Consider the following 21,866-nt stretch of genomic DNA (forward strand, 5'->3'; position numbering starts at 1 on the left):
TAATATATAACTAAACTATTGTTGTATGTAAAGTAAATAAGGTTTTTAAAATGTTTAAGAAGCTTCATTTAAAATTAAATTAAAGTGCAGAGCCCCCCGGACCAGTGTCCAGGACCCAGGCAGAGTGAGTGCCACTGAAAATCAGCTAGTGTGCCGCCTTCGGCACGCGTGCCATAGATTGCCTACCCCTGGAATAGGCCATTAAATGGTATCTGCCTAAAAGGATTAACGATGCAGTCTGTCTCAACTCTTCCTAATCTGAGATCCCTATTCGCCCCTGGCCTATCCTGACCTTAGTATAAGTTATGGAGAGGGAATAGGAGCCAGAGACTTCTTGGTTTTCATCCTTGCTGTGCCAATCATTTGTTGTGTGATCTTGTGCAAACTGATCACCTGCTCAGTGCCTCTGTTTCCCAGTCTAAACAATGGGTGACTGTACTTCCCCCACTTCACAGCATTGGTCGGAGAATTATGAAGCTTGTATTTGCAACATACTTAGCATTAACAAAACATTTTACATCTGCAGTGTTACCTTGTTTCAGAGAAATTAATACAACATTGCTTATTTTTTTATATCATGCAGCAAAACCTATCTCAGCAACCAGCAAGAGTTTGTTTTACACCAGCGCTGTCTCAATTGCACGCATTACTATAATAAACTGGCCTGTGTATGTACGTCACTGCCATCTACTGGATAGAATCAGAACTGCTCAACTGTGTGTCACAGACCTGTGTTCTGCTAGATTCTTCTTTTAGTTCATACTTGTGGAACTAGAGTGACCAGATGTCCCAATTGTATAGGGACAATCCCGATTTTGGGGTCTTTTTCTTATATAGGCTCCTGTTACCCCTCACCCCTGTCCTGATTTTTCACACACACTCTATGGTCACCCTGTGTGGAACAGAAGGGTGGGAATTCTGTCCTTGATGTTGCAGTGAAGTCCTAAGTAGTGTGCAGCACAATGATATATGTGGAGTGACAGTATTGCCAAATCTGGTAATATTTGCAGGTATAAAAATTTAATTTAAAAAAAATCATACCCCAGGCCTCAGGTGTGGTAGGATGAACACTGACAGATCCCCAGAATATTGGTCATCTAGGTACTTCCAGAACACTGTGGGCCAGCCCTCCGCCAGCATGACTCCTCAAGCACAGTGTGTGCTAGCTTATGCTGCACAGAGGACACCTCACTATTTACCCCTTTTTCCAGATCGTTTATGAATATGTTAAATAGGACTGGGCCCAGTACAGATCCCTGGGGGACACCACTATTTACCTCTCTCCATTCTGAAAACTGACCATTTATTCCTACCCTTTGTTTCCTATCTTTTTTAACCAGTTGCCAGTCCATGAGAGAACCATCCCTCTTATCCCATGACTGCTTATTTTGCTTAAGAGCCTTTGGTGAGGGACCTTGCCAAAGGCCTTCTGAAAATCTAAATACACTATATCCACTGGATCTCCTTTGTCTGCATGCTTGTTGACCCCCTCAAAGAATTCTAGTAGATTGGTGAGGCATGATTTCCCTTTACAAAAACCATGTTGACTATTTCCCAACAATTATGTTCATCTATGTGTCTGACAATTTTGTTCTTTACCATAGTTTCAACCAATTTGCCCGGTACTGAAGTGAGGCTTACTGGTCTGTAGTTGCCAGGGTCACCTCTGGATCCCTTTTTAAAAAATGGCGTCACATTAGTTATCCTCCAGTCATTTGATACAGAAGCTGATTTAAATGATAGGTTACAGATGACAGTTAGCAGTCCTGCAATTTCACATTTGAGTTCTTTCAGAACTCTTGGTGAATACCATCAGGTCCTGGAGACTTATTACTGTTTAGTTTATCAATTTGTTCCAAAACCTCCTCTAAAGACACCTCAATTTGGGACAGTTCCTCAGATCTGTCACCCAAAGAGAATGGCTCAGGTTTGGGAATCTCCCTCATATCCTCAACAATGAAAACTGAAGCAAAGAATTAATTTAGTTTCTCCTCAATGGCCTTATCATTTTTGAGTGCTCCTTTAGCACAGGGGTCAGCAACGTTTGGCACACGGCTCGCCAGGGTAAGCACCCTGGTGGCCCGGGCCAGTTTATTTACCTGCTGACGTGGCAGGTTCGGCCGATCGCGGCCCCCACTCGCCGCAGTTTGCCATCCTGTGCCAATGGGGGCGGCGAGAAGCGGTGTGGGCGAGGGATGTGCTGGCCGTGGCTTCCCGCCGCCCCCATTGGCCCGGGATGGCGAACCGCGGCCAGTGGGGGCCGCGATTGGCTGAACCTGCCGCGTCAGCAGGTAAATAAAGTGGCCCGGCCCGCCAGGATGCTTACCCTGGCGAGCTGCGTGCCAAACGTTGCCAACCCCTGCTTTAACATCTCAATTGTCCCGTGGCCCCACTGGTTGTTTAGCAGGCTTTCTGCTTCTGATGTATTTTAAAAAAAATGCTATTGCTTTTGGAGTCTTTAGCTAGCTGTTCTTCAAATTCTTTTTTGGTGTTTCTAATTATATTTTTACACTTAATTTGCCAGAGTTTATGCTCTTTTTTAATTTTCCTCATTAGGATTTATCTTCCACTTTTTAAAGGGTGCCTTTTTGCCTCTCACTGCTTCTTTTACTTTGTTGTTTAACCAGGGTGGCTCTTTTCTCCTTCTCTTAGGATGTTTTTTAAATTGGGGGGGACCCAGGCACTGCTCCTTTAAGAAGCGCAACGCTTCCTTACGTGGGAATCTGATTCCTTTTCTCTCACACTCCACCGCCTCTCTCCTGTTAGCCAATCAGAGCACACTTCCGGCGTAGCCGGCCAGCCTATCGCTGCGCTCCACGAAAGGCAGCGCCGTTGGGGCGTGGTTTAAGGCGGGAGAGCAGTCGAGTGGCAGCGCCGCTGGCCAATCGGCATGCGACCTAAGCTCTGGCGCGGGAGGTCGGTGGCTAGCTCCGTCAATGGGGATGTCGGGGTGGGGCGCAGTTGGCGCGCGGTAGATAGGCGGGCGGGTAGCCGACCAGTTCTGGCTAGGCCACGTGACGGGGGAGTCGGGGCTGTGGACGGCGGCTGCGGGGGGCGCGCGGCGAGGTGAGCGTTGTAACCCCCGCCCGGTAGAAGTGGGGGGCAGGGCCTGCATGTCCCCCAAACCCGTCGGGAGGCTGGGCAACGCGGGGGGGGGGGTGAGGGAAGGGACTTGCCCGCGGGGCATGCTGGGGTATTGGCGGGGTGGGGGCACGGAGTGGGGGGTGTATGGGGAGGGGGTTTTATTAGAGGGGCAGGCAGCGACTGGGAGGGGTGGTGGGAGAGGGCTTGGGGAGGCGTGGGGCGTAGCGGGGCCTGGTATGGGGGGAGCGCATGGGCCGGGGGGGGGGCAGGGCAAAGCATAGGCTGGGGGGGAGGGAGGTGAGGCTTAGCTTGGGTGGGTCTAGGCCCCTTAGAGAACTGTTGGGGGGCTGGGCCTGTAACGGGTGTGCGGGGTGTGGCTAGGCCCGGGGGTTGGTGAGTAGGTGGGGCTCAGCCCTGGAAGCATGGAGCCCTGGGCGGTATGGTGAGGGTGTCTGAGGACGTCCCCGTGGGGAGGTCGTGGGGTGGGTGTGGGTATGCCTAATGGGAGTACCGTGGTTGGGTACACACTGACTGAGCCAGGGAGTGGCCTGGCTGAATTGGGAGTCCAGAAACATGAGGTGAATGATGATCTTAGCACAGGTAGCTGAGTCCATTGTGCCCACAGGACTCTATGCAAGCAGCGTAAGTGACCCATGCGCTTTTATTAAACCCTGTTAGACTTGAAACAATTGTGGCTGAGAACAGCGAGTCCATTCTGGTAGATTCTGAGATTGTCTGTTCTCAGGGGTGGGGTGAGTAGACAATGTGACTGACACACCATCCAGCGAGAAGCTAATGTAGCATTTAGTCATCCCAGTCTGATATGGGACAAAGATTATGGGTTTGGGTGAGAGGGATGTAAAATGGATGCAGAGTTGGTGGGTTTTTAATATTGTTTGAATGTGGGAGGTGAAGTCACTAAGATTAGCTCTCTCATTGTAAAAATCAGGATGTTCAGAAATGGCTCTTCTGAACAGACAGTTCTGCAGAGGGGGATATAGAGGATGAAAGATAATATCAAGACTATAGCAATATGAATGGAGCGAGGGTGAGGAGGGAAGCAGATGGAAGTTACTGGAAGGGAAGAGTTCAAACAAGAGACATAAGAGCCACCAGGTGTGGAGGAGGAAACGGAAATTAAACAATATACCTAGTAAAAAGCATGGGAGAACAAAGGTGACTTACAAAGTGCAGACTATTCAACAGCATCTCCTTAACATTTTGCGAACTTAAAATGTATACTTCCTGAACTTAAACAACTTTTTTAGCTGTGATTGTCTCTTTCAAAATAGTATGTAACTGGGACCTTAGCCCTTGTTCAACATTGGGTATGCCCTCATACAAACCTTGGATTGAAGCAGATGCTTTCTATCTTGCTCCCCACCAATCATTCTGAAAAGAACAAACTTTCCCATTCAGAGTTGAGGGGGAGTTCTCTGGACTGTACAGCAAGAAATGCTGCAGGTGATTGGATTATGGAGTAAGCAGCCATCTGCTTTTGGAACTTAGCTAAAGTTGACAACTGCCTTTAAGTGTCTTGTCTGGATATAACATGAATTAATTTCTCATGGCAAATACCAGATAGTAATAGTAAATATTCATTAAAATGTGGAAGGTAATTGGCTTATCTCTGTTAACAGTGCTCTTATATTATATTATAATATAATTAATTATATTAAACTGCAAATCATTCTAGTGTGAAGATATTTGTGTGCACTTGAAAATCAGGCTTAGGAGTGTTCTTGAATAGAAGAGTGTGTCTATTAACTACTCTGATTTGGCAATAATATTGTTCTCTGCCTCTGGGTGTGGTGCCCCAAAGCACTTGAGGGTTGCTTTGTAGGCAGAATGACAGTGACCATCTGTGCTCTAGTGAAATTGGAGAGGTAACACTGTGTAGGATAATACATTTTTTTCTGAATAACTACTGAGAACAACGAAATATTTGACTTGGTGTTCAGTCTGATGCAATTAGAACTGACTTGCAGAACTCTCATAATGGTCTCTTCCAAAGATGCTACTGTTGGAATCCAGCCATAATATCACCTGGATTTAGCCAAAGCACTTTAACATAATTTTAAAGCAATTTGGACCCAGATTCAGAATGTATGTATAAACTTCTTAAAGGGACTAAATAGAAATGTGGTTTACAAAATAAAACATATTGAAATTTCTCTGCAGCATTTGTAATCCAAATACTACAGGAAGGGGTTAAGGTCTGAGATGTTAAGTAAAACTGACTTGGTTTCTCATTTTAAGATGAGTAATGGTAAATAGAAACACCAAACTTTCTTAGCAGGTCTAAGAATATCTCAAAAGTACTCCGTAATGTGACAGCATCCTTGCATTAGTTTTAAAACTTCCCATTTCAACAGATTTCTCCTCTTAAGAATTCAGTGTAACTTATATTTAATCTTTCCCAAATAGACTGTTAACTTTGTCACTCCCCCCTTCTCCTCTCTCCCCCCCTCCCCCTTCTTGGCATTCATCCTCTTGTCTCTTCAGTGCTTATCTTCATCCATTTAACTTGGCCCCATACTGGAGGAACTCTGTTGTGTCTGGAAGGAAAGCTGTTGCTTTTGATCCCAAGACAAATTTGAGTTGGTTTGTGGACGTGACAGCAACACTGCTAAGTAGGCTTTTCCCACTAAAGAATTCTTGTATCTTGAGGTGTCTTCATAATTGTTTTATAAGCAGTACAAGCCTATCTGCCTTGATTTAATGGTCAAAAAGGGTACATCTACACTACAGGGGGGAGTCGATTTAAGATAGGCAAATTCAGCTATGTGAATAGCGTAGCTGAATTCGATGTATCGCAGCCGACTTACCCGCTGTGAGGACGGCGGCAAAATCGACTTCTGCGGCTTTCTGTCGACGGCGCTTACTCCCACCTCCGCTGGTGGAGTAAGAGCGTCGAGGGGACGCGACAAATCGATCCCCGAGAGGTCGATTTCTACCCGCCGATTCAGGCAGGTAGTGTAGACCTAGCCAAAGTCTGCAATTCTGCCACTCATCTCTAAGGGCTTCCAGATATGCATGAATGACTTTTTTTTGCTGATGCAGTAGTGCAGAATTCCTTTCCCTTCCTACAGCTCCGTTGATGCAGGAAACTGATGTATCTGAAACACTCTTACTAAAAACACACTTTACTTGGGTGTTGTAGCTTTCTTTTTAAGAGTCATTTCTGAGCTAATTGTTAGGCTCATGATGGCACAAATTTGAAGACTACTCTTCCTCAAGGGAAATATCTTTGAAGATTCCAAGTAAAGCTCTGGATACCTGGTAATAGATCTGAAGTTTATTGGAGCAGAACAGCTCCGAAACCCGTGCTAGGTGGAGATTGTGGCCTATTATAGGAAAGACACTCATTAAACAAAATTGAAGAGTCTTAAGAGATAAAATTTTAAACTTACCCGATTCCTGGGGTCAGATTTTTGTACAAAGCTGGTGGAAGCAGGGTATGTCTGTCTACCCATGAGCATGTTTGCTCTGTGTGTGATATCCTATCATTGTAGAGTTTTGAACACTCAAAGTACTAGATAAGGGCAAAATATTGTGCCATAATTCTTCCCATACCATCACTTAACTCTCTCACCCTTCTGTCATGTTGATTGATTGCTCTTCTCTGCAGCTAAGCACATGTGATTTCTGCATTTGTCATCAGTGTCTTTTGGAATAAATCTGAATGTTCATACAACTAATCAACATCACATGTTCTTTGCATGAAGTCCAGTAGTCTGGGGGTTACTTATTATAGTAGCCCCCAGAAGCCCCAGCTGAAGTCTGGGCCCAATCATATTATGTGCTATATAAGGACATAGTGAGACAATCTAAATAGACACAATGAACAAAGGGTGGAAAATGTGTCCCCATTTTATAGATGGCGAAACTGAGGCCAAGAGAGCAGGTCTTGGCATAGGTCATGTGGGAAGTCCATTCCCAACTTTGCTTTGGAATGTAGGTCTCATGAGTCCCAGTCTGATGCCACAACAATAGGGCCATCTTTCCTCTTTTTTTTTTTATAGGCTACATGTGCAAAGGATACCAAGCAGTGATTAAGCTGATTATAAGCCAAAACTTCACTTGCTATCAGCTCTTCTTGACTTGGTTGTAAAAAGAAATGCTGTATCAAATGGGCAGAACTTTGAGTAGCCAGTAAATAAGTGCAGATGCCTTGTAACAGGGAAAATTCTGTGGCTATTAACAATTTTTAGTGTTGTAAAACTTCACATTCTGCATGTATAAAAATATTCCTTGCTCCAAAGAGCTTATGGTCTCACATGCAAGACAACAAAGACTTGAGTGGTGTTCCATAAGGCAGGTTGGTGAGGAGGAAAAGGTAGGAAGAAAATTGATCTAAGGCAGAGGATGACCAGTGTCCCCCACTGACAGATTCAGCTGATTTGGTTAATTTAACTTAGGATGGCATTTAACTGAGGATGGCTTTCAACTTGAAGCTTTGAATTACCTGATCATTGTAAACTTGACACAAATAAATTCTGTTCTGTCTTATTTTTCTGGGATCAATGCTACCTTGAGTCTGCCGGCTTTTTGAGGAGATCAGCAAATGGCTTTATCAGGTGTCCTTGTTTTATGTACATAGCTTAAGAGAAAGCTCTACTACTTCAAGAGTTCTGGAGTAGTACTTTCCTCCTCCTGTCCACATTGTTTCATTTTAACTACACCAACTGGTCAGTATTTCCATTATGGCAGTGGTTCTCAAACTTCTGTACTGGTGACCCCTTTCTCATAGCAAGCCTCTGAGTGTGATCGCCCCCTACAAATTAAAAACACTTTTTCATATATTTAACATCATATACATGTTAGAGGCAAAGCGGGGTTTGGGGTGGAGGCTGACCTCTCGTGACCCCCCCATGTAATAACCTCACAACCCCCTGAGGGGTCCTGACCCCCAGTTTGAGAACCCCTGCATTATGGCACCCTGACTCCCTTTTGAAATGAAACTTTGTTCCTGTTTTTACTTACACAGACAGTCATTCAGCCAGTATGTGGGGGATCATCAAGTGTTGGAATTCCTTTTATGGTGTTACTATAATTTGCTGTTTAAAATTCATCATTATGGAACAGACTATGAAGGCAAAGCTATTAACATCTTAATCTTTATATGCATTCATTCTTTAGGCATCTTAATTGTACATAATACAGACTCTTGATACTAAAGACAGATTCCCTCATGGATTGTCATAATGGTTTTAAGAATGTTTTCCTGGCCAGGAAAACAAGACTTTCACGATGGGGCTAATGTAGGTCATCGGGGATGTTTTTATTTCAAATGTGTATTACAAGATTTTTTTTTTTTGTAAAGCCTCTATTTAAGAAACATTAGGGTTGCTGGGGGACTGTCAGTCAAGAAGTTAATAATCCAGCACACCCAGGGCGCTTCATTTTCGGTTTTTATTTAATTAAATGTTTCCCAGGAATTTATCGGTGCTTATATAACAACAGGTGAAAATGGGTGCAAAAAAATTAATTTATCTGGGTAAATATCGGGGCTTGTTTTGGTGGACTGAAGGAGGGGTGGGGGGAAAGTATTCAGTAGATTAAGGCTTTGATGAATGGAATTCAATATGGTTTGCTGCAGAACTCAAAACAATGCCACCTCTGAGTTTAAGAAAACAGTATCTCTAATCCCCACATAAAACTTTTCCTTTGAATAAACATTTTACTGTTGTAGACTTAGTATTATTAGCCTATAAATATTTAATAATTGGGCCACACCATTTGCAGCACATACACTAAACTTCATCCTTCCTGTTCTTTAAACTTTCAAATACTTCCTTGTGTTCTGAAACAGATTTTCACTTTCTTCCCATTTTAGTGTGTAAAATCTTTAAACAGTTATCTGCTAACAGCTCGAAATGTGTACTTGGTGGGCACAGGATTCATCAGTACATTCAGATGTGCGTGCACTTCAGAGCTTGATGCGTGCCTGTTTGTTGTGTATATCTTCTAGACCAGAGGTGGACAAACTATGGCCTGTGGGCCGCATCCAGCCTGCAGGACCATTCTGCCCAGCCCCTGAGCTCCTGGCCCAGGAGGCTAGCCCCTGGCCCCTCCCCCGCTGTCCTCCCTCCCCCGCAGTCTCAGCTCACTGCGCTGCGGGCACAATGCTCTGAGCAGTGGGGCTGTGAGCTCCTGGCGTAGCACAGCTGCAGAGCCCGGCCTGATCCGGTGCTCTGTGGTGCGTGGCTGGCTCCAGCTGGGCGGCATGGCTGCCTGTCCTGGTGCAGCCGCGCCGCCAGCCACCAGTGCTCCGGGCAGCGCGGTAAGATGGCGGGGGGGGGGGTTGGATAGAGGGCAGGGGAGTTTGGGGGTGGTGGTCAGGGGCTGGGGGTGTGGATAGGGTGGGGGCAATCAGAGGGTGGGGAACAGGGATTGAATGGGGGCGGGGGTGGTCAGGGAGAAGGAGTGGTTGGATAGGGCAGAGGTCGGGGGGGGGCAGTCAGGAAGTAGAGGAGGGGTTGGATGGGGCGGCAGGGGCAGTCAGGAGCGGGGGCTCCAGGGGCGGTCGGGACAGGGGGAAGCGGGGGTGAATGGGGCAGGGGGGCAGTCAGGAAGGAGGGGGGGTTGGATGGGGTGGTGGGGTGCAGGTAGGGGGTGGTCTGGGGCTGGTCAGGGAGAAGAGGTGGTTGGATGGGGCAAGTCTCTTCGGCCCCTTGGGGGAGAGGTGCAGTGGGTCTCTGTGTGCTGCCCACGCCTGCAAGCGCTGTCCCTGCAGCTCCCTTTGTCTGCTTTCTGGCCAATGGGAGCTGCAGGGACAGTGCTGGGGGTGGGGGAGTGCACCCCGGGGGCAGGGGGACAGAGGGGGCTGCTCCTGCCTGCAAGCACCGCCCCCGCAGCTCTCATTGGCCGGGACGGGGGGCTGTTACCAATGGGAGCTGTGGGGGCGGTGCTTGCAGAGAGGGGCAGCATGCAGAGCTATGTGCTACCCGCCCCTGGGGCGTGTTGGTCCCTTCTGAGAGCGTTGTGGGGCTGGGGAGGCAGGGAGCCTGCCTTAGTGGCAGACACGCTGCACCTCCAACCGGGAGCTGCTGGTTTTTCTTACAGGAGGTGGTTGGGAGGGAAGTATAAAGGACTGTGACCTTTCCCAAAATAGGTAGGCAGTCTTGTGCTTGACAACCATGTACCTTTTTTAATTGGGCATCAGGGTGGATTTGATTTAAATCACTAGTCAGGAAGACTAGATTTAATCATGGATTTCTACATAAAAGTGCATTCTTGTTGGTTGTTATAAGCTTAATACATATTCTTCACAGGTAGAGAAACTTCATTAAAATATTCCCAAACTGGGTCTCTTTTGTGGCCTGCTGCCATTGTTTTCCCTTCTAGAGAGAGAATGGTATGGTAGATCTCAAATTGATGAAGGCTACACTCAGAAAGACCTCAAGACTTCTGGAATATGCTGCTCAAACAGTTTCACTTTTGTTTCTACTGCCTGTCCCTCCCTTCTCAAATTTATCTGCAGACTTCTGCTCCTTGTTCAGATCTATTCCGCCCCCAACAATCTTCTATTCATTGAACGTTTTGAAACTTTGCACTTTTAGAGAGAGGTAAGGATTGACTCTGTGTACACAAATTTGCAGAGGGACAATAGGGTTGAGGTCTATTATTTCTCACCTCTATATATTTATTTAAAAACCAGTTTGCTGTTATCTCTGGAGACACAAATCCACAGTTTGATAACTGCAAAACTAAGCATCTCTTATGGTATCTTCTAGACTGAGCACTGAGTCCCATTGGGTAGATAGAAAGATGAACCTAAATAATCTATACAGAAGCCCCTGGAACTCCTTAAGATTGGGTCCCTAATCCATGAACTGTTGGAACTCATTTACAAAACTTTTCTTAAACATTACATGAATATATTGTCTCATACTATAGAATTAGAATTTATAATCCCTATTCCACGATGAGATATCTTTGAGCTATAATGTATCTTAATTAAAACTCTTTAGATAGGTTTTTTCCTCAAAAAGCATTTTATCAAAAATCTGATTTAAATAAACTTTTTTTTATTTCAATTTTTAAAAAAAATCATTGATTTCTATCCATCCTGTTGGGCATCTTTTAAGTAGGGACTTCATCATAATTCAACTCTGAAAATATTGAAATTGGAATGATTATACCGAGGTGGAAACTTGAGAGCTAAAATTTGGCCTGACTTATACCTCAGACAAATGCATTAATTTTAAATGCTGTAGCACAGACGATGAGGCAAGGCAGAATTTGACCCCTGGTAACTCTTGGCCTGATTAGTGAAGCATTTCCCTGTAAACTCTCAAGTCACCTGGTGATGTTCAGTCTAACATTCCAAATGAAATGTTGGATGCTCTTGTTTCTCCACTGAGCAGTATCCTCTGTAAAATCCTGTTGGGCACTCACTCCCAACAGTGGCCAGTGAGCTAGCACAGAGACTAGATTGCTTACCAAAAAAAGAGCTTGAGCTTTTAAGGATAGCAATGTTTGCTTTGTGGTTGTGAGTTTATAAACTCTGTTCCTTTGATTTCATATTGTGGTTCTTCAGTCAGAAGACAGACACTTGACTCACGCTGTGCGCCTACCCGGTAATACCCTTGCAGGGTCCCAGAGCCCAGGCTCCAGTTGGAGCCTGAACATCTGCACTGCAATTAAACAGCTCCATAGCCTGAGCCCCACAAATCAGTCAGCAGTCACAGGCTAGCCATGGGTGTTTAATTACAGTGTAGACATACTGTAGGACAGGGGTAGTCAATTATTTTTTGTCAAGGTCCAAATTTCTTAGTCAAGGCAGTCAGGGTCCAGACTCCAGAGAGGAAATAAATAAATCCCTTCCCCCTTCTCCCCCCCGAATAATAAGTAAATAGATTTCATGGTCTGCTCAAAAAAGTCTGGTAGTCTGGAGTTGGCCTGCAGTCCACCTATTGACTACCCCTGCCCTATGAGGTCAATGACCTCTCTGAGATTGAGTGGTTTATGCATAGCTCAAAAAAACCCCAAACTAGCTGTTGCATAGTGATGCCTAATCATAGAATATCAGGGTTGGAAGGGACCTCAGGAGATCATCTAGTCCCTAATGTCTTCTACCTTTTAGTTGTTGGATGAACTGAGTCCTGTTTAGCACAGAGCTGCTTGGTGCAGCAGCTGTCTGGCTGTTATGTTGCCATAGGTAGAAAGCATATAATAGAAGCTGAAGATGGATTTAGCGCAGGACTGTAAAAATACAACATTGCTATAATCTTAGATTCCCTTTCCATTTTTGCTTAAAGATTCTATCCTGCTTTTTTTCTGATCAGACTCTCTAAATGTTGCATATAATAGTAAAATCTGAACTTTAGTTTTCCCCCTTGAAAGACTTAATATTCTCAAGACTTTATTTAGAAAGTTGCAACATTTTGTTCTCAAAAGCATATATGTGCACCAGATAACGTAGTTTACGAGCATACTATCAAATTGCCCACATATAAGAATTTTCAATATGGAACAACAAATTTTTAGAAGAACTTAATTGTGGTCTCTTTGGCCTTGCAATTGCAGCTTAATTTTAGAAGGAAGCTGAGACATAACTTACTGTAAGTAAACAAGTGCACAATGTGACAGAGGTATTGTATGAGCAAATGACATTATGCTGAAACTTGTCCTTTGAATCTTTTGTGATGTGGCAATAATGACCTACAAAATGGCTGGCAGTGCTACAGTACTGTCGTATTTGGAACTGCAAAGTCTCTTGATTTGCTTTTTGTCTTGGGTTTTTGCAACCCAACAAACTCATTGATGTAGCTTTGCAGACTTGTTCAAACAAGTAACTGGTTTAGCTTTCTGCACTGATTCAAGTGTTGGGATTTTTGTTGAGGGAGGAGGGATGGGATTTTTAAAAAAAAGCAATATTTAAATTGCCATATTTCTGCATAGGAATGCATTTTAGGCTCAAAATCTTCTGTTCCTGTAATGGAATACTTGCAGATGATGATGGTAATGCAAAATGTTCATCTGCCTTGTATCTGTCTTCAGAATGATCAGTCAACTTTATATAAACATAGGTTTTTGAAGTAGTGGTATCCTTCCCTGCAGGGATACATTCCGTGTCCTTGATTCAAAGAAACAATGTGCGAGATACTTTTGTATGTGAGCTGCAGAAAGTTACAAGCTTTTTTGGGGGAGGCTGGGGGATAAGGTGGGATTTATACTTGAAGTTGGAATCTTTATCTAGAGAACACCTATTATTAAAAACACAATGTAGTAAGACTACCTAAAAGGAATACTTCTCTGCGTTGCACTTAGCCACCATAGTGATGGGTAGGGATGGCTAAATCTTGGTCACCTGTTAATATAGGGTTGTCGGGGATTTGCCGTCAACTCCCCGTGTCAGTCTACTTACCTGGGAAATGCACATTCTCTATCCCTGTTTCTTCTGTTCAAGAAGTAAAACAATACTTGCAACACCCCAAAATATCCTTCTCAACCAGTAAGATCCTTTGAACTACAGCTCTGAGAGTCTAGCAAACATTGGTCATTATCTTATGCTCTGCAGTTTCTCATTGGAGTCTGTTTTTGAAGTTTTTGTTGTTGAAGAATTGCCACTTTTAAGTCTGTTGTTGAGTGTCCAGGGAGATCGAAGTGTTCTCCTACTGGTTTTTGAATGTTATAATTCTTGATGTCCGATTTGTGATCATTTATTCTTTTGTGTAGAGACTGTCCGGTTTTGCCCATATACATGGCAGCGGTGCATTGCTGGCACATGATGGCATATATCACGTTGGTAGATATTCTTCAACAAAAAAACTTCAAAAACAGACTCCAGTGAGAAACTGCAGAACTGTAATTAATTTGCAAACTGGACACCATCAAATTAGGTCTGAATAAAGACTGAGTGGATGAGTCACTACAAAAACTAATTCCCCCCTGCTGATACTCACACCTTCTTGTCAGCTGTTTGAAATGGTCACCTGGATTACATTGAACTCATTAGCACTACAGAAGTGAATTTCCTCCCTTCCTGTCAACTGTTGACAATAGCCCACTTCCACCTTAATTGAATTGTCTCCTTAGCACTGGCCCCCCACTTGGTAAGGCAACTCCCATCTTTTCATATGCTGTGTATTTATACCTCTCTACTGTATTTTCCACTCCAAGCATCTGATGAAGTGGGATTTAGTCCATGAAAGCTTATGCCCAAATAAAGGTAGTTAAGGTGATATATTTTATTGGACCACTTCTGTTGGTGAGAGAGACAAGCTTTTGAGCTGACACAGAGCTCTTCAGGCCTTCAAAGGGGTGTGTTGACCTGAAGAAGAGCTCTGCAAGCTGGAGAGCTTGTCTCTGACCAACAGAAGTTGGTCCAATAAAAGATTTTATCTTAACCATCTTGTCTCACTTAATAGCCTTAATGTTTACATTATTTGTTTGAAAATGGTGGATGAACTTATTTACTAGCTTAATATTTCTACTTGTGATGGAAATTACAATTCAGTTATGCACAAAAACAGCACTTTAAAATCTTTTATTAAATAAAATGACATTCAATATGCTTGATACATAGGAAAGAAAAGTTTACCAAAACACACCTTTTTTAAAATTTCAAACTAAGGAAGCATATGTAGTTAAACTCACTAACTGACTTTGTTTCTGGTCACCATGTCATTGATTTTTAGAACTAGTAGATCTCATCGTCTTATGCCTAGTTTTTATTCATATATTGGAGAGAAAAAGCAGAAAAAACTGTTTTAAAACTCCCAATTGATTTCTTAACTTTGAATCAGCAAGTCATTGAATTGAACTAGCTGAATGCGTGAAAAGAAAAAAATGATTCTGTGCACCTGCAGAAGAGGCTATTGGAGTCAAAAGTTGGCTTAGTACCTCAAATTCTGGTTCCACATGTTTAGCCAGTGACTTTCACCAGTTCAGTCACTTGACTTTCTTTTAAAACTTGGCAGTCAACATGTACTGCTTAGTATTTTAATTTTTTTGCTGGTCACTAATCTGTTATAGTAAGTTTAGGCCTTAGGTTGTCAAAACTTAAATCTATTTAAAATTTTGATTAAAAAAAATCTGTACTTTTAAAAAATTAATCTTTTTAACCACCCTGTTAGGTGGTGGTGTAAGCAGTCGTTAAAACATGAAACTGCCTGTGAGATCTGAGCTGCAGAGCAGTCCATAGTGCATCATCCTAGAGAAAGAAAGGATCTTTTTTTTTAAGAGTCATCCTGCATATACTGTGCTTGGCCAGTTGATCGAGGCCTGCAACTCTCTTAGAGGAGACAGGAAGAAGAAAATAGCATTTAGCAGGCAGGTGTCTATGGCTCCTATTTTCATGCTGTAGAAGAGTATGTGTAATCCCTACATAGCAATTGCTGCTTCTGTAGCATTTCATATAGTATACTCCAGATGTTTGGTCTCATTAACACTACTGCAAGCCATGTACAGAACAAGATATGCACAGTGCTAAGATAAAACCCACATAAAGTGTACCGAGAAAGAAAGTTAATTGGCTTACAAAGTACAGAGAGTTGAGAAACATGACATGAAGTTATCTCTTCTGGGCTGCACTTGCTCATTTGCTATTGGGCACTTGTCACTGAATTACAGAAGACCGTACCCTTTATCTCGCTAGTGAGTATAGGGTTATAATGTTTGATCTTTCCTGTGTGTACAGACCATGGAGCTAAAGTGGCTGCTGTGTGTGACATTGCTGATACTTGGATTAGTTGATGTCCAGACTCATGATGTGGAAGAAGACCATGGTGATGATGTAATTGATATTGAGGATGACTTGGAAGATGGTGTTGAGGAGGTAGAAGAGACAAAGCCTGAAGCCAGCAGCCCTCCTCCATCCCCAAAGGTTTGACTTAAATTTACAATGATAAAACAGAATTACACTTGGGTAGTCTGGTTATTGTAACCTGTCCCATCGTGGTCTGATCTGGAGACTATCTTGAGCATAAAAACTCAATATGCCAACAGAGTAACTGCATTCATTTTAAAGAAGCATTGCTATGAAACTTGAGCTGCATTTCTTCCATAGGAAAATTTCTTTAAGGGCATTTGAATCTTGTGATGTGATTCCAGGATTTAACAGTACTAGTACTCTTAGACTTTGGTATTTTTATCTTCAAAATAAAATTATAACTTTCAAGCAATGGCATCAGATTTTGGGGAGTGTAAATAACTTAAGATGTTTCAAGCAGAAAACTTGTCTGAGTCAGGAAAAGTGGGATGAACGCAAAGCCTTGTAGTTTCCTAGGGCAGCAAAGTTGATTAAAGGTCTGTGTAAACTTTTTTTCTCCTACTCCAATAGGTTACCTATAAGCCCCCAGTACCAACAGGAGAGGTTTATTTTGTGGAAAATTTTGATAAGGGAACCCTGGAAGGGTAAGTGAAGTCTTCAAGATGATTTAATGTAAATGACTTAGTCAGTTTGGACCTTCAATAAGGTGTAATGAAATACAGCTTTTCTAGAGCACCCGTTCTTGAATAGCTAATGTTCATATGACTAGAGTTCAAATGACCCCATATATAACCACCTTACTATACATTTATCTTAACCTTCATATCTCTTGAAACCTTGGAGGATGTTCAAATAAGCATTTGTTAGGTGCCCATTAAGAGGGGGAATGTACCATGTGCACATACAGAATCACGTAAGCTGGCTTTCAGTAGCCTCTCTTGGTAATATGACAAGATGGAGATAATGGCACTACAAGCACTATCCCTAGTGGAGTACTGATAATAGGATCACTGGTACAAAGCTGCTTTGATGCCTTCTTCTGAATTTGCTCCATGTGTTGGAGAACTTAGCGCAGAACTCCCAAAGAGACTGATCAATGATGGGGTTCAGAATACAGTAGGGTCTAGTTAAAGGGTAGCCCTCGCAGTGTCTGAGTGTTTCTTTAGAGCTGGCTTTGTATAACAGTCTGTAACTGTGTGGCTGTCCCTTACCGCTGCTGGGGATATCATTTCAGATGGGTTCTTTCCAAGGCCAAGAAGGATGACACAGATGATGAAATTGCAAAATATGATGGTGAGTGCCATCTAGCTTTTGTTCAGAAGGGGTGTGTGTGTGTGTGTGTGTGTGTGTGTGTGTATATATTTATTTATTTATTTTTTGGTTGTCTGTACTGCAGAGCTAGTCTTGAGGTGCAGATCTTACCCTTACTAAACACTCATGAGAATATCCTACATATGAAAAGTGGGTGGGCATTTGGGTGTTGTTTTTAGCTACTGATGTCCAGTGAGCTGTGGCTTTTGCAGCAAGTCCTCCTGAGTGTTGAAATGTGTTCCGTTCCTAATTAATTCAAATTTCATCTTTTGAAGGCTAGTCTGTACACCAATTTCTAACTTGAGTAATATAACTGAATGTGACTTCTGGAAATGCTGTTATAACCCATATTGTATAGAATAACAATGTAGTTTCTTGTTAAAGTTCATTAAAATAAGGAAAAAGGAATTGTGGGTTCTAATAGTAATGAAATGGTGTATGTTCCTTGCAGGTAAATGGGAAGTGGAGGAAATGAAGGACACTAAACTTCCAGGGGACAAAGGACTTGTACTGATTTCCCGGGCCAAGCATCATGCGATCTCTGCCAAACTGACAAAACCCTTCATATTTAATACCAAACCCCTCATTGTACAGTAAGTGGAAAATAACAAGTGTTTACTGCACCAGAAAGGGCAGGTGGCTGTTAGCGGCTTGTTCCAGAATTACAGAGTTTGGTTGGCCAAACAGTAGTAAAGCATGGTAGCCCATTACCACTCAGAATATTGGCTACCACTCTTGCATGCAAATGCATAAATAAAGGGGTATTGTAGTGTACAATAACTTTCCGTTTCAAGTTCTTGGAGATGCTGCTTTTTCCATCTGAATAAACTAGCTGTGTCTGAATTTCTGGAAATTAGCCTTTCCTTGCAGTGTGACACTGACAGCTACAGTTGTTTCCACTTCTATGCTACAGCTGTAATAGCAGGGGCCTAGTGAACTGACTTGTCTGTTGCGATTGATAGGAGGAGTAAAACAGTTAGCAGGGGCTATGTAAAGACAATTCATGAGTGAATAGATTTTTTTCCAGCAAATTGTCCTTTCTTTCTCTTTCCCTGGTAGCAAGGCAAACCCAGCTTGTTAGTGGTCTTCAACTGATGCAGCTCTTTTGCCATGGGACACACAAAGCTTGTCCAATTTAGCAAGAATTGTTAGATTGGTCATGGCAGATCTACAAGAATCCAGACTTTATTGGGAGTAGCTGATCTGTGGGACTTTTCCAGCAAGAAAGGAGGGCAATCAGCTCATCAGTTTGCATGAGATAAGGAGTTAATCATTCTGCCTGTTGCCTAGCTGTTTACTTTGTGGTTCTTATGTATCTGCCTAAGATCCATTATGAAATGTGGGAAACACTAATTTAAAAAACCTTTCTAATTTGTATGGAAGCTCTGTTACATCCTTCTATGAAGGGAAATGTTGTCTAGTTCATTCCATGTACTATAATGTGCCCTCTACTTCTCTGCCCAAAATGAAAATTAGGTATGAAGTGAATTTCCAAAATGGGATTGAGTGTGGCGGTGCCTATGTGAAGCTGCTTTCTAAAACCGCAGAGCTGAACCTGGTGAGTGGTGTGCATGGTGTTTAGTTACTACTCCCCAAAGACAAGCCTGTCTTTCTCTCGCTCCTCCCCAAAGAAACTCTTATGATCCTAATGGCCTGAAGGCAGTTGTTTGTGTTTAGGGGCAGACTTGCAAAAGTAGTCTGCATCCAGAAGTTTGCATTGTCCTTAGTGGGAGCAGATGGATGCTGAATTCTTCTGAAAATCTGGTTACTGCAATTGACTCTGGGATGCTGTAGGTGCTGAGCATTCCTGCCCCTCCCCCATAAGAATCCACAACATTCTTTTTAACTGCCACACACTTTTGGGATGTCTTTCTTTCCTCTCCCTCTTACTATAAGAGTAGCAATCTCATATGGGAGGTCTGTAGAGGGCACACTAAATCGTGTATCTTGTACATTTCCCTTTAGCTGTTTCACAATTAAACTGTACTCTTTATGCGGAGGGAAGTTGACTGACTGGGATTAGACAGTTGTCTTCTAAAGTGAGTTCCAGAGAGGGTCTGCAAAGGGAAATAGATTAAGATGATCCTAATCGTATTTCTCTACACCAGACTTCTTACATTCCAATCCGCTTGTAAGGAGCGTGGTGTCTGAAGTACTAGAGCAGGGGTAGGCAACCTATGGCACATGTGCCGAAGGCGGCATGCGAGCTGATTTTTCAGTGGCACTCTCACTGCCCGGGTCCTGGCCACCAGTCCAGGGGGCTCTGCATTTTAATTTAATTTTAAAGGAAGCTTCTTAAATATTTTAAAAACCTTATTTACTTTACATACAACAATAGTTTAGTTATATATTATAGACTTATAGAAAGAGACCTTCCAAAAACGTTAATGTATTATTGGCACGCGAAACCTTAAATCAGAGTGAATAAATTAAGACTCGGCGCTCCACTTCTGAAAGGTTGCCAACCCCTGTACTAGAGACTTGCCGCTTGTAGGATGCGCTAGCAGGATGTACTATGTGCAGTAAATGTCTTGGACTAAACACATCTTGTTCCTGGCCCATGGACCACTATTCCAGCAGCATTATCTGAAAGATAAAATTGAGAGGATTTTGTGTACAGCAGCTACTGGATATTTTTAATCAAAGCCCTCCAGTTTTCTGTAGGCTTCCCCTCATGGAAGTAGAAGTCAAAACTGTTGTCCCGACTCTCCTTCCCCTTCACTGTTTTGTCAGAATCTTTCTTGATACAGATCCACATCTGACCAGGATATGCCATTCAAGATGTGAAAGGCCACTTAATGATTGTGCAATCACTTCTTCAATTCTTTGTGAACTGAATGCGTGAATAGGGTCAGTGAGAGTAGGCAAGCTTGTTTGCAATGATTTTTGTTAAAGGGATGGCGTTAACAGACGTCTAGTTAATTCTTACAGCTTCATATAATACATCAGCCCTGTGCTTGGTACTAAGTTTTGTGGTTTTTCAGCTGAGTTTACTCTGTTAATGCCTCTTGTGTTCCCTGTTGTGAGAGAGAACTACCCAGACTGGGAAACTGAATGTACAAGGGAAACTGAGAGACTGACTAGACACAGCAATGTCAAAGGCACAGTAAAGATTTCAGTTTCTTTCAGTGCTGATAATGGCTGTTGACAATAGTTCTGTTTTAAAAACAAAACTTTTGCATTGTGGGGTTTCTGTGACTTAGATTAGCTAGACATCAATTTAAAAAATTCCAACAGGTTATTTTACATTTGCACAACTTTATGGCTTGATGCTTTTAATCTTGCCTGTCACTCTTGAAAACTGCCTTCTATTAATTAGGGAAAAGTAAAGACAGTTGGACAGGATGATGGAAAATGCAGGGCCCAGCTAAGCACCAGTAGGGAGATGGATTGGATTGTCCTAACTGGCCTCTTCCACTTCAAATTTCTGTGACTGTATCAACCATCTGTTGCTGGTTTTGATCTCAAGTATAGTCAAGCAGCTTAATGAGTGAAGTGCATTTGCGGTGAACACCGTGTTGTCTAAACTTGAACTCTAGAATGATTTATTCCAACTGTTCTCTTTAAAGGATCAGTTTCATGACAAAACTGCCTACACAATCATGTTTGGTCCTGATAAATGTGGAGAAGATTATAAATTACACTTCATCTTTCGGCACAAGAACCCCAAAACCGGCAAATATGAAGAGAAGCATGCAAAGCGTCCAGATGCAGATCTGAAGACCTACTTTACTGATAAGAAGACCCACCTCTATACTCTGGGTAAAGCAACCATAAACTTGGGGGAGGGGAGTGTTTTTAAAAAAAAAAAAAAAAAAAAAGTACAGATCTCAAAAAGTTTGAGGGTGAACATTTATTTTGTGTTTTTGGTGCAAGAGAAATGGAAAGGAGTCCTAAAACAGTAACTGAATATACTATGTATGTGGACATCATACAACTAAAACATCCATTCTCAATCCTCATATGCAAAAATTGTTTGTTCTTCTGTTCTTCCGTGCAAGAAATCTCATCAAGGAGCATGCACTGCTTTGAATCTTAACTCTTGCAGGGAAAATATGGGACTCTGAACTTGGTAGATAAAGGAGAATTGGCTTTCCAAATATGGTCTTAAATACTATAAGTTAAGGTATAATAGTATGCATTCCGTTACTGACTCGGGATCTCACGTGCTCTCTAGTTGCGTGCATAGCTATCCGTTCTGTAGCTTGTGGGGACACTAGGCTGTAAACTCCGGAGGAAATAGCAATGCTGCATCTACCTGGGACTAAGTGTTAGAAGCCCTCCTTTCAGGAAGCTGTTTCAATATGTTATTTTAATTGGCTTTCATTTTCACTGGCTGTTCCATTGAGGTTTTCAGAGCTGAAAAAGTCAGATAAGGAAAATGCATTGGAGAGTGAAGGCCGGTCACACCCATGGTTAAAATAGTGATAGGAGCATAAGAATTGCCACACTAGATAAGATCAGTGGTTGTGGTACAATATTCTGTCTACAGCTGGGGCTATCATCAGAAGCCCCAGAGAAATGTTCAAGGAGCCCTGCAGTAGGAATAACTTACCTTATAGGAACAGTCTCTTCCCAACACCTATCTGTTGAAGGCTGGCTTATGCCCTTAACTATGAAGGAGTTACTCCTTTCAGAACTCTTGGTTTAGTTCTTAGTCCTGTTATCCTAATTCTGAATGTTCTTATTGGCCATATGAATATTGAATCCTGCTAAGATCTTACACTCTTAGCTTGGGCCTACACTCTGC

General features: G+C 42.7%; 1 protein-coding gene across 6 annotated transcripts in view; it reads left to right on the forward strand.

The window, feature by feature from the left end:
* Window positions 1-21,866, forward strand: part of CANX (calnexin) — a 64,440-nt gene that overhangs the window by 28,471 nt on the left and 14,103 nt on the right. For 3 of the 6 annotated variants that reach the window (XM_065556001.1, XM_005295844.5, XM_065556002.1), the window contains exons 2-7: window positions 15,734-15,919; window positions 16,376-16,449; window positions 17,040-17,098; window positions 17,568-17,709; window positions 18,593-18,674; window positions 20,686-20,878. In XM_065556001.1, the coding sequence (XP_065412073.1) occupies window positions 15,734-15,919; window positions 16,376-16,449; window positions 17,040-17,098; window positions 17,568-17,709; window positions 18,593-18,674; window positions 20,686-20,878 (736 nt within the window). Of the gene's footprint in view, window positions 1-2,856; window positions 3,067-3,622; window positions 3,727-15,733; window positions 15,920-16,375; window positions 16,450-17,039; window positions 17,099-17,567; window positions 17,710-18,592; window positions 18,675-20,685; window positions 20,879-21,866 lie in introns of those variants that run through there. The other 3 variants (XM_065556003.1, XM_005295843.5, XM_042850942.2) reach the window with 3 other exon arrangements.

The sequence above is a fragment of the Chrysemys picta genome, chromosome 8, assembly GCF_011386835.1.
Source record: "Chrysemys picta bellii isolate R12L10 chromosome 8, ASM1138683v2, whole genome shotgun sequence".
NCBI lineage: Eukaryota > Metazoa > Chordata > Testudines > Emydidae > Chrysemys > Chrysemys picta.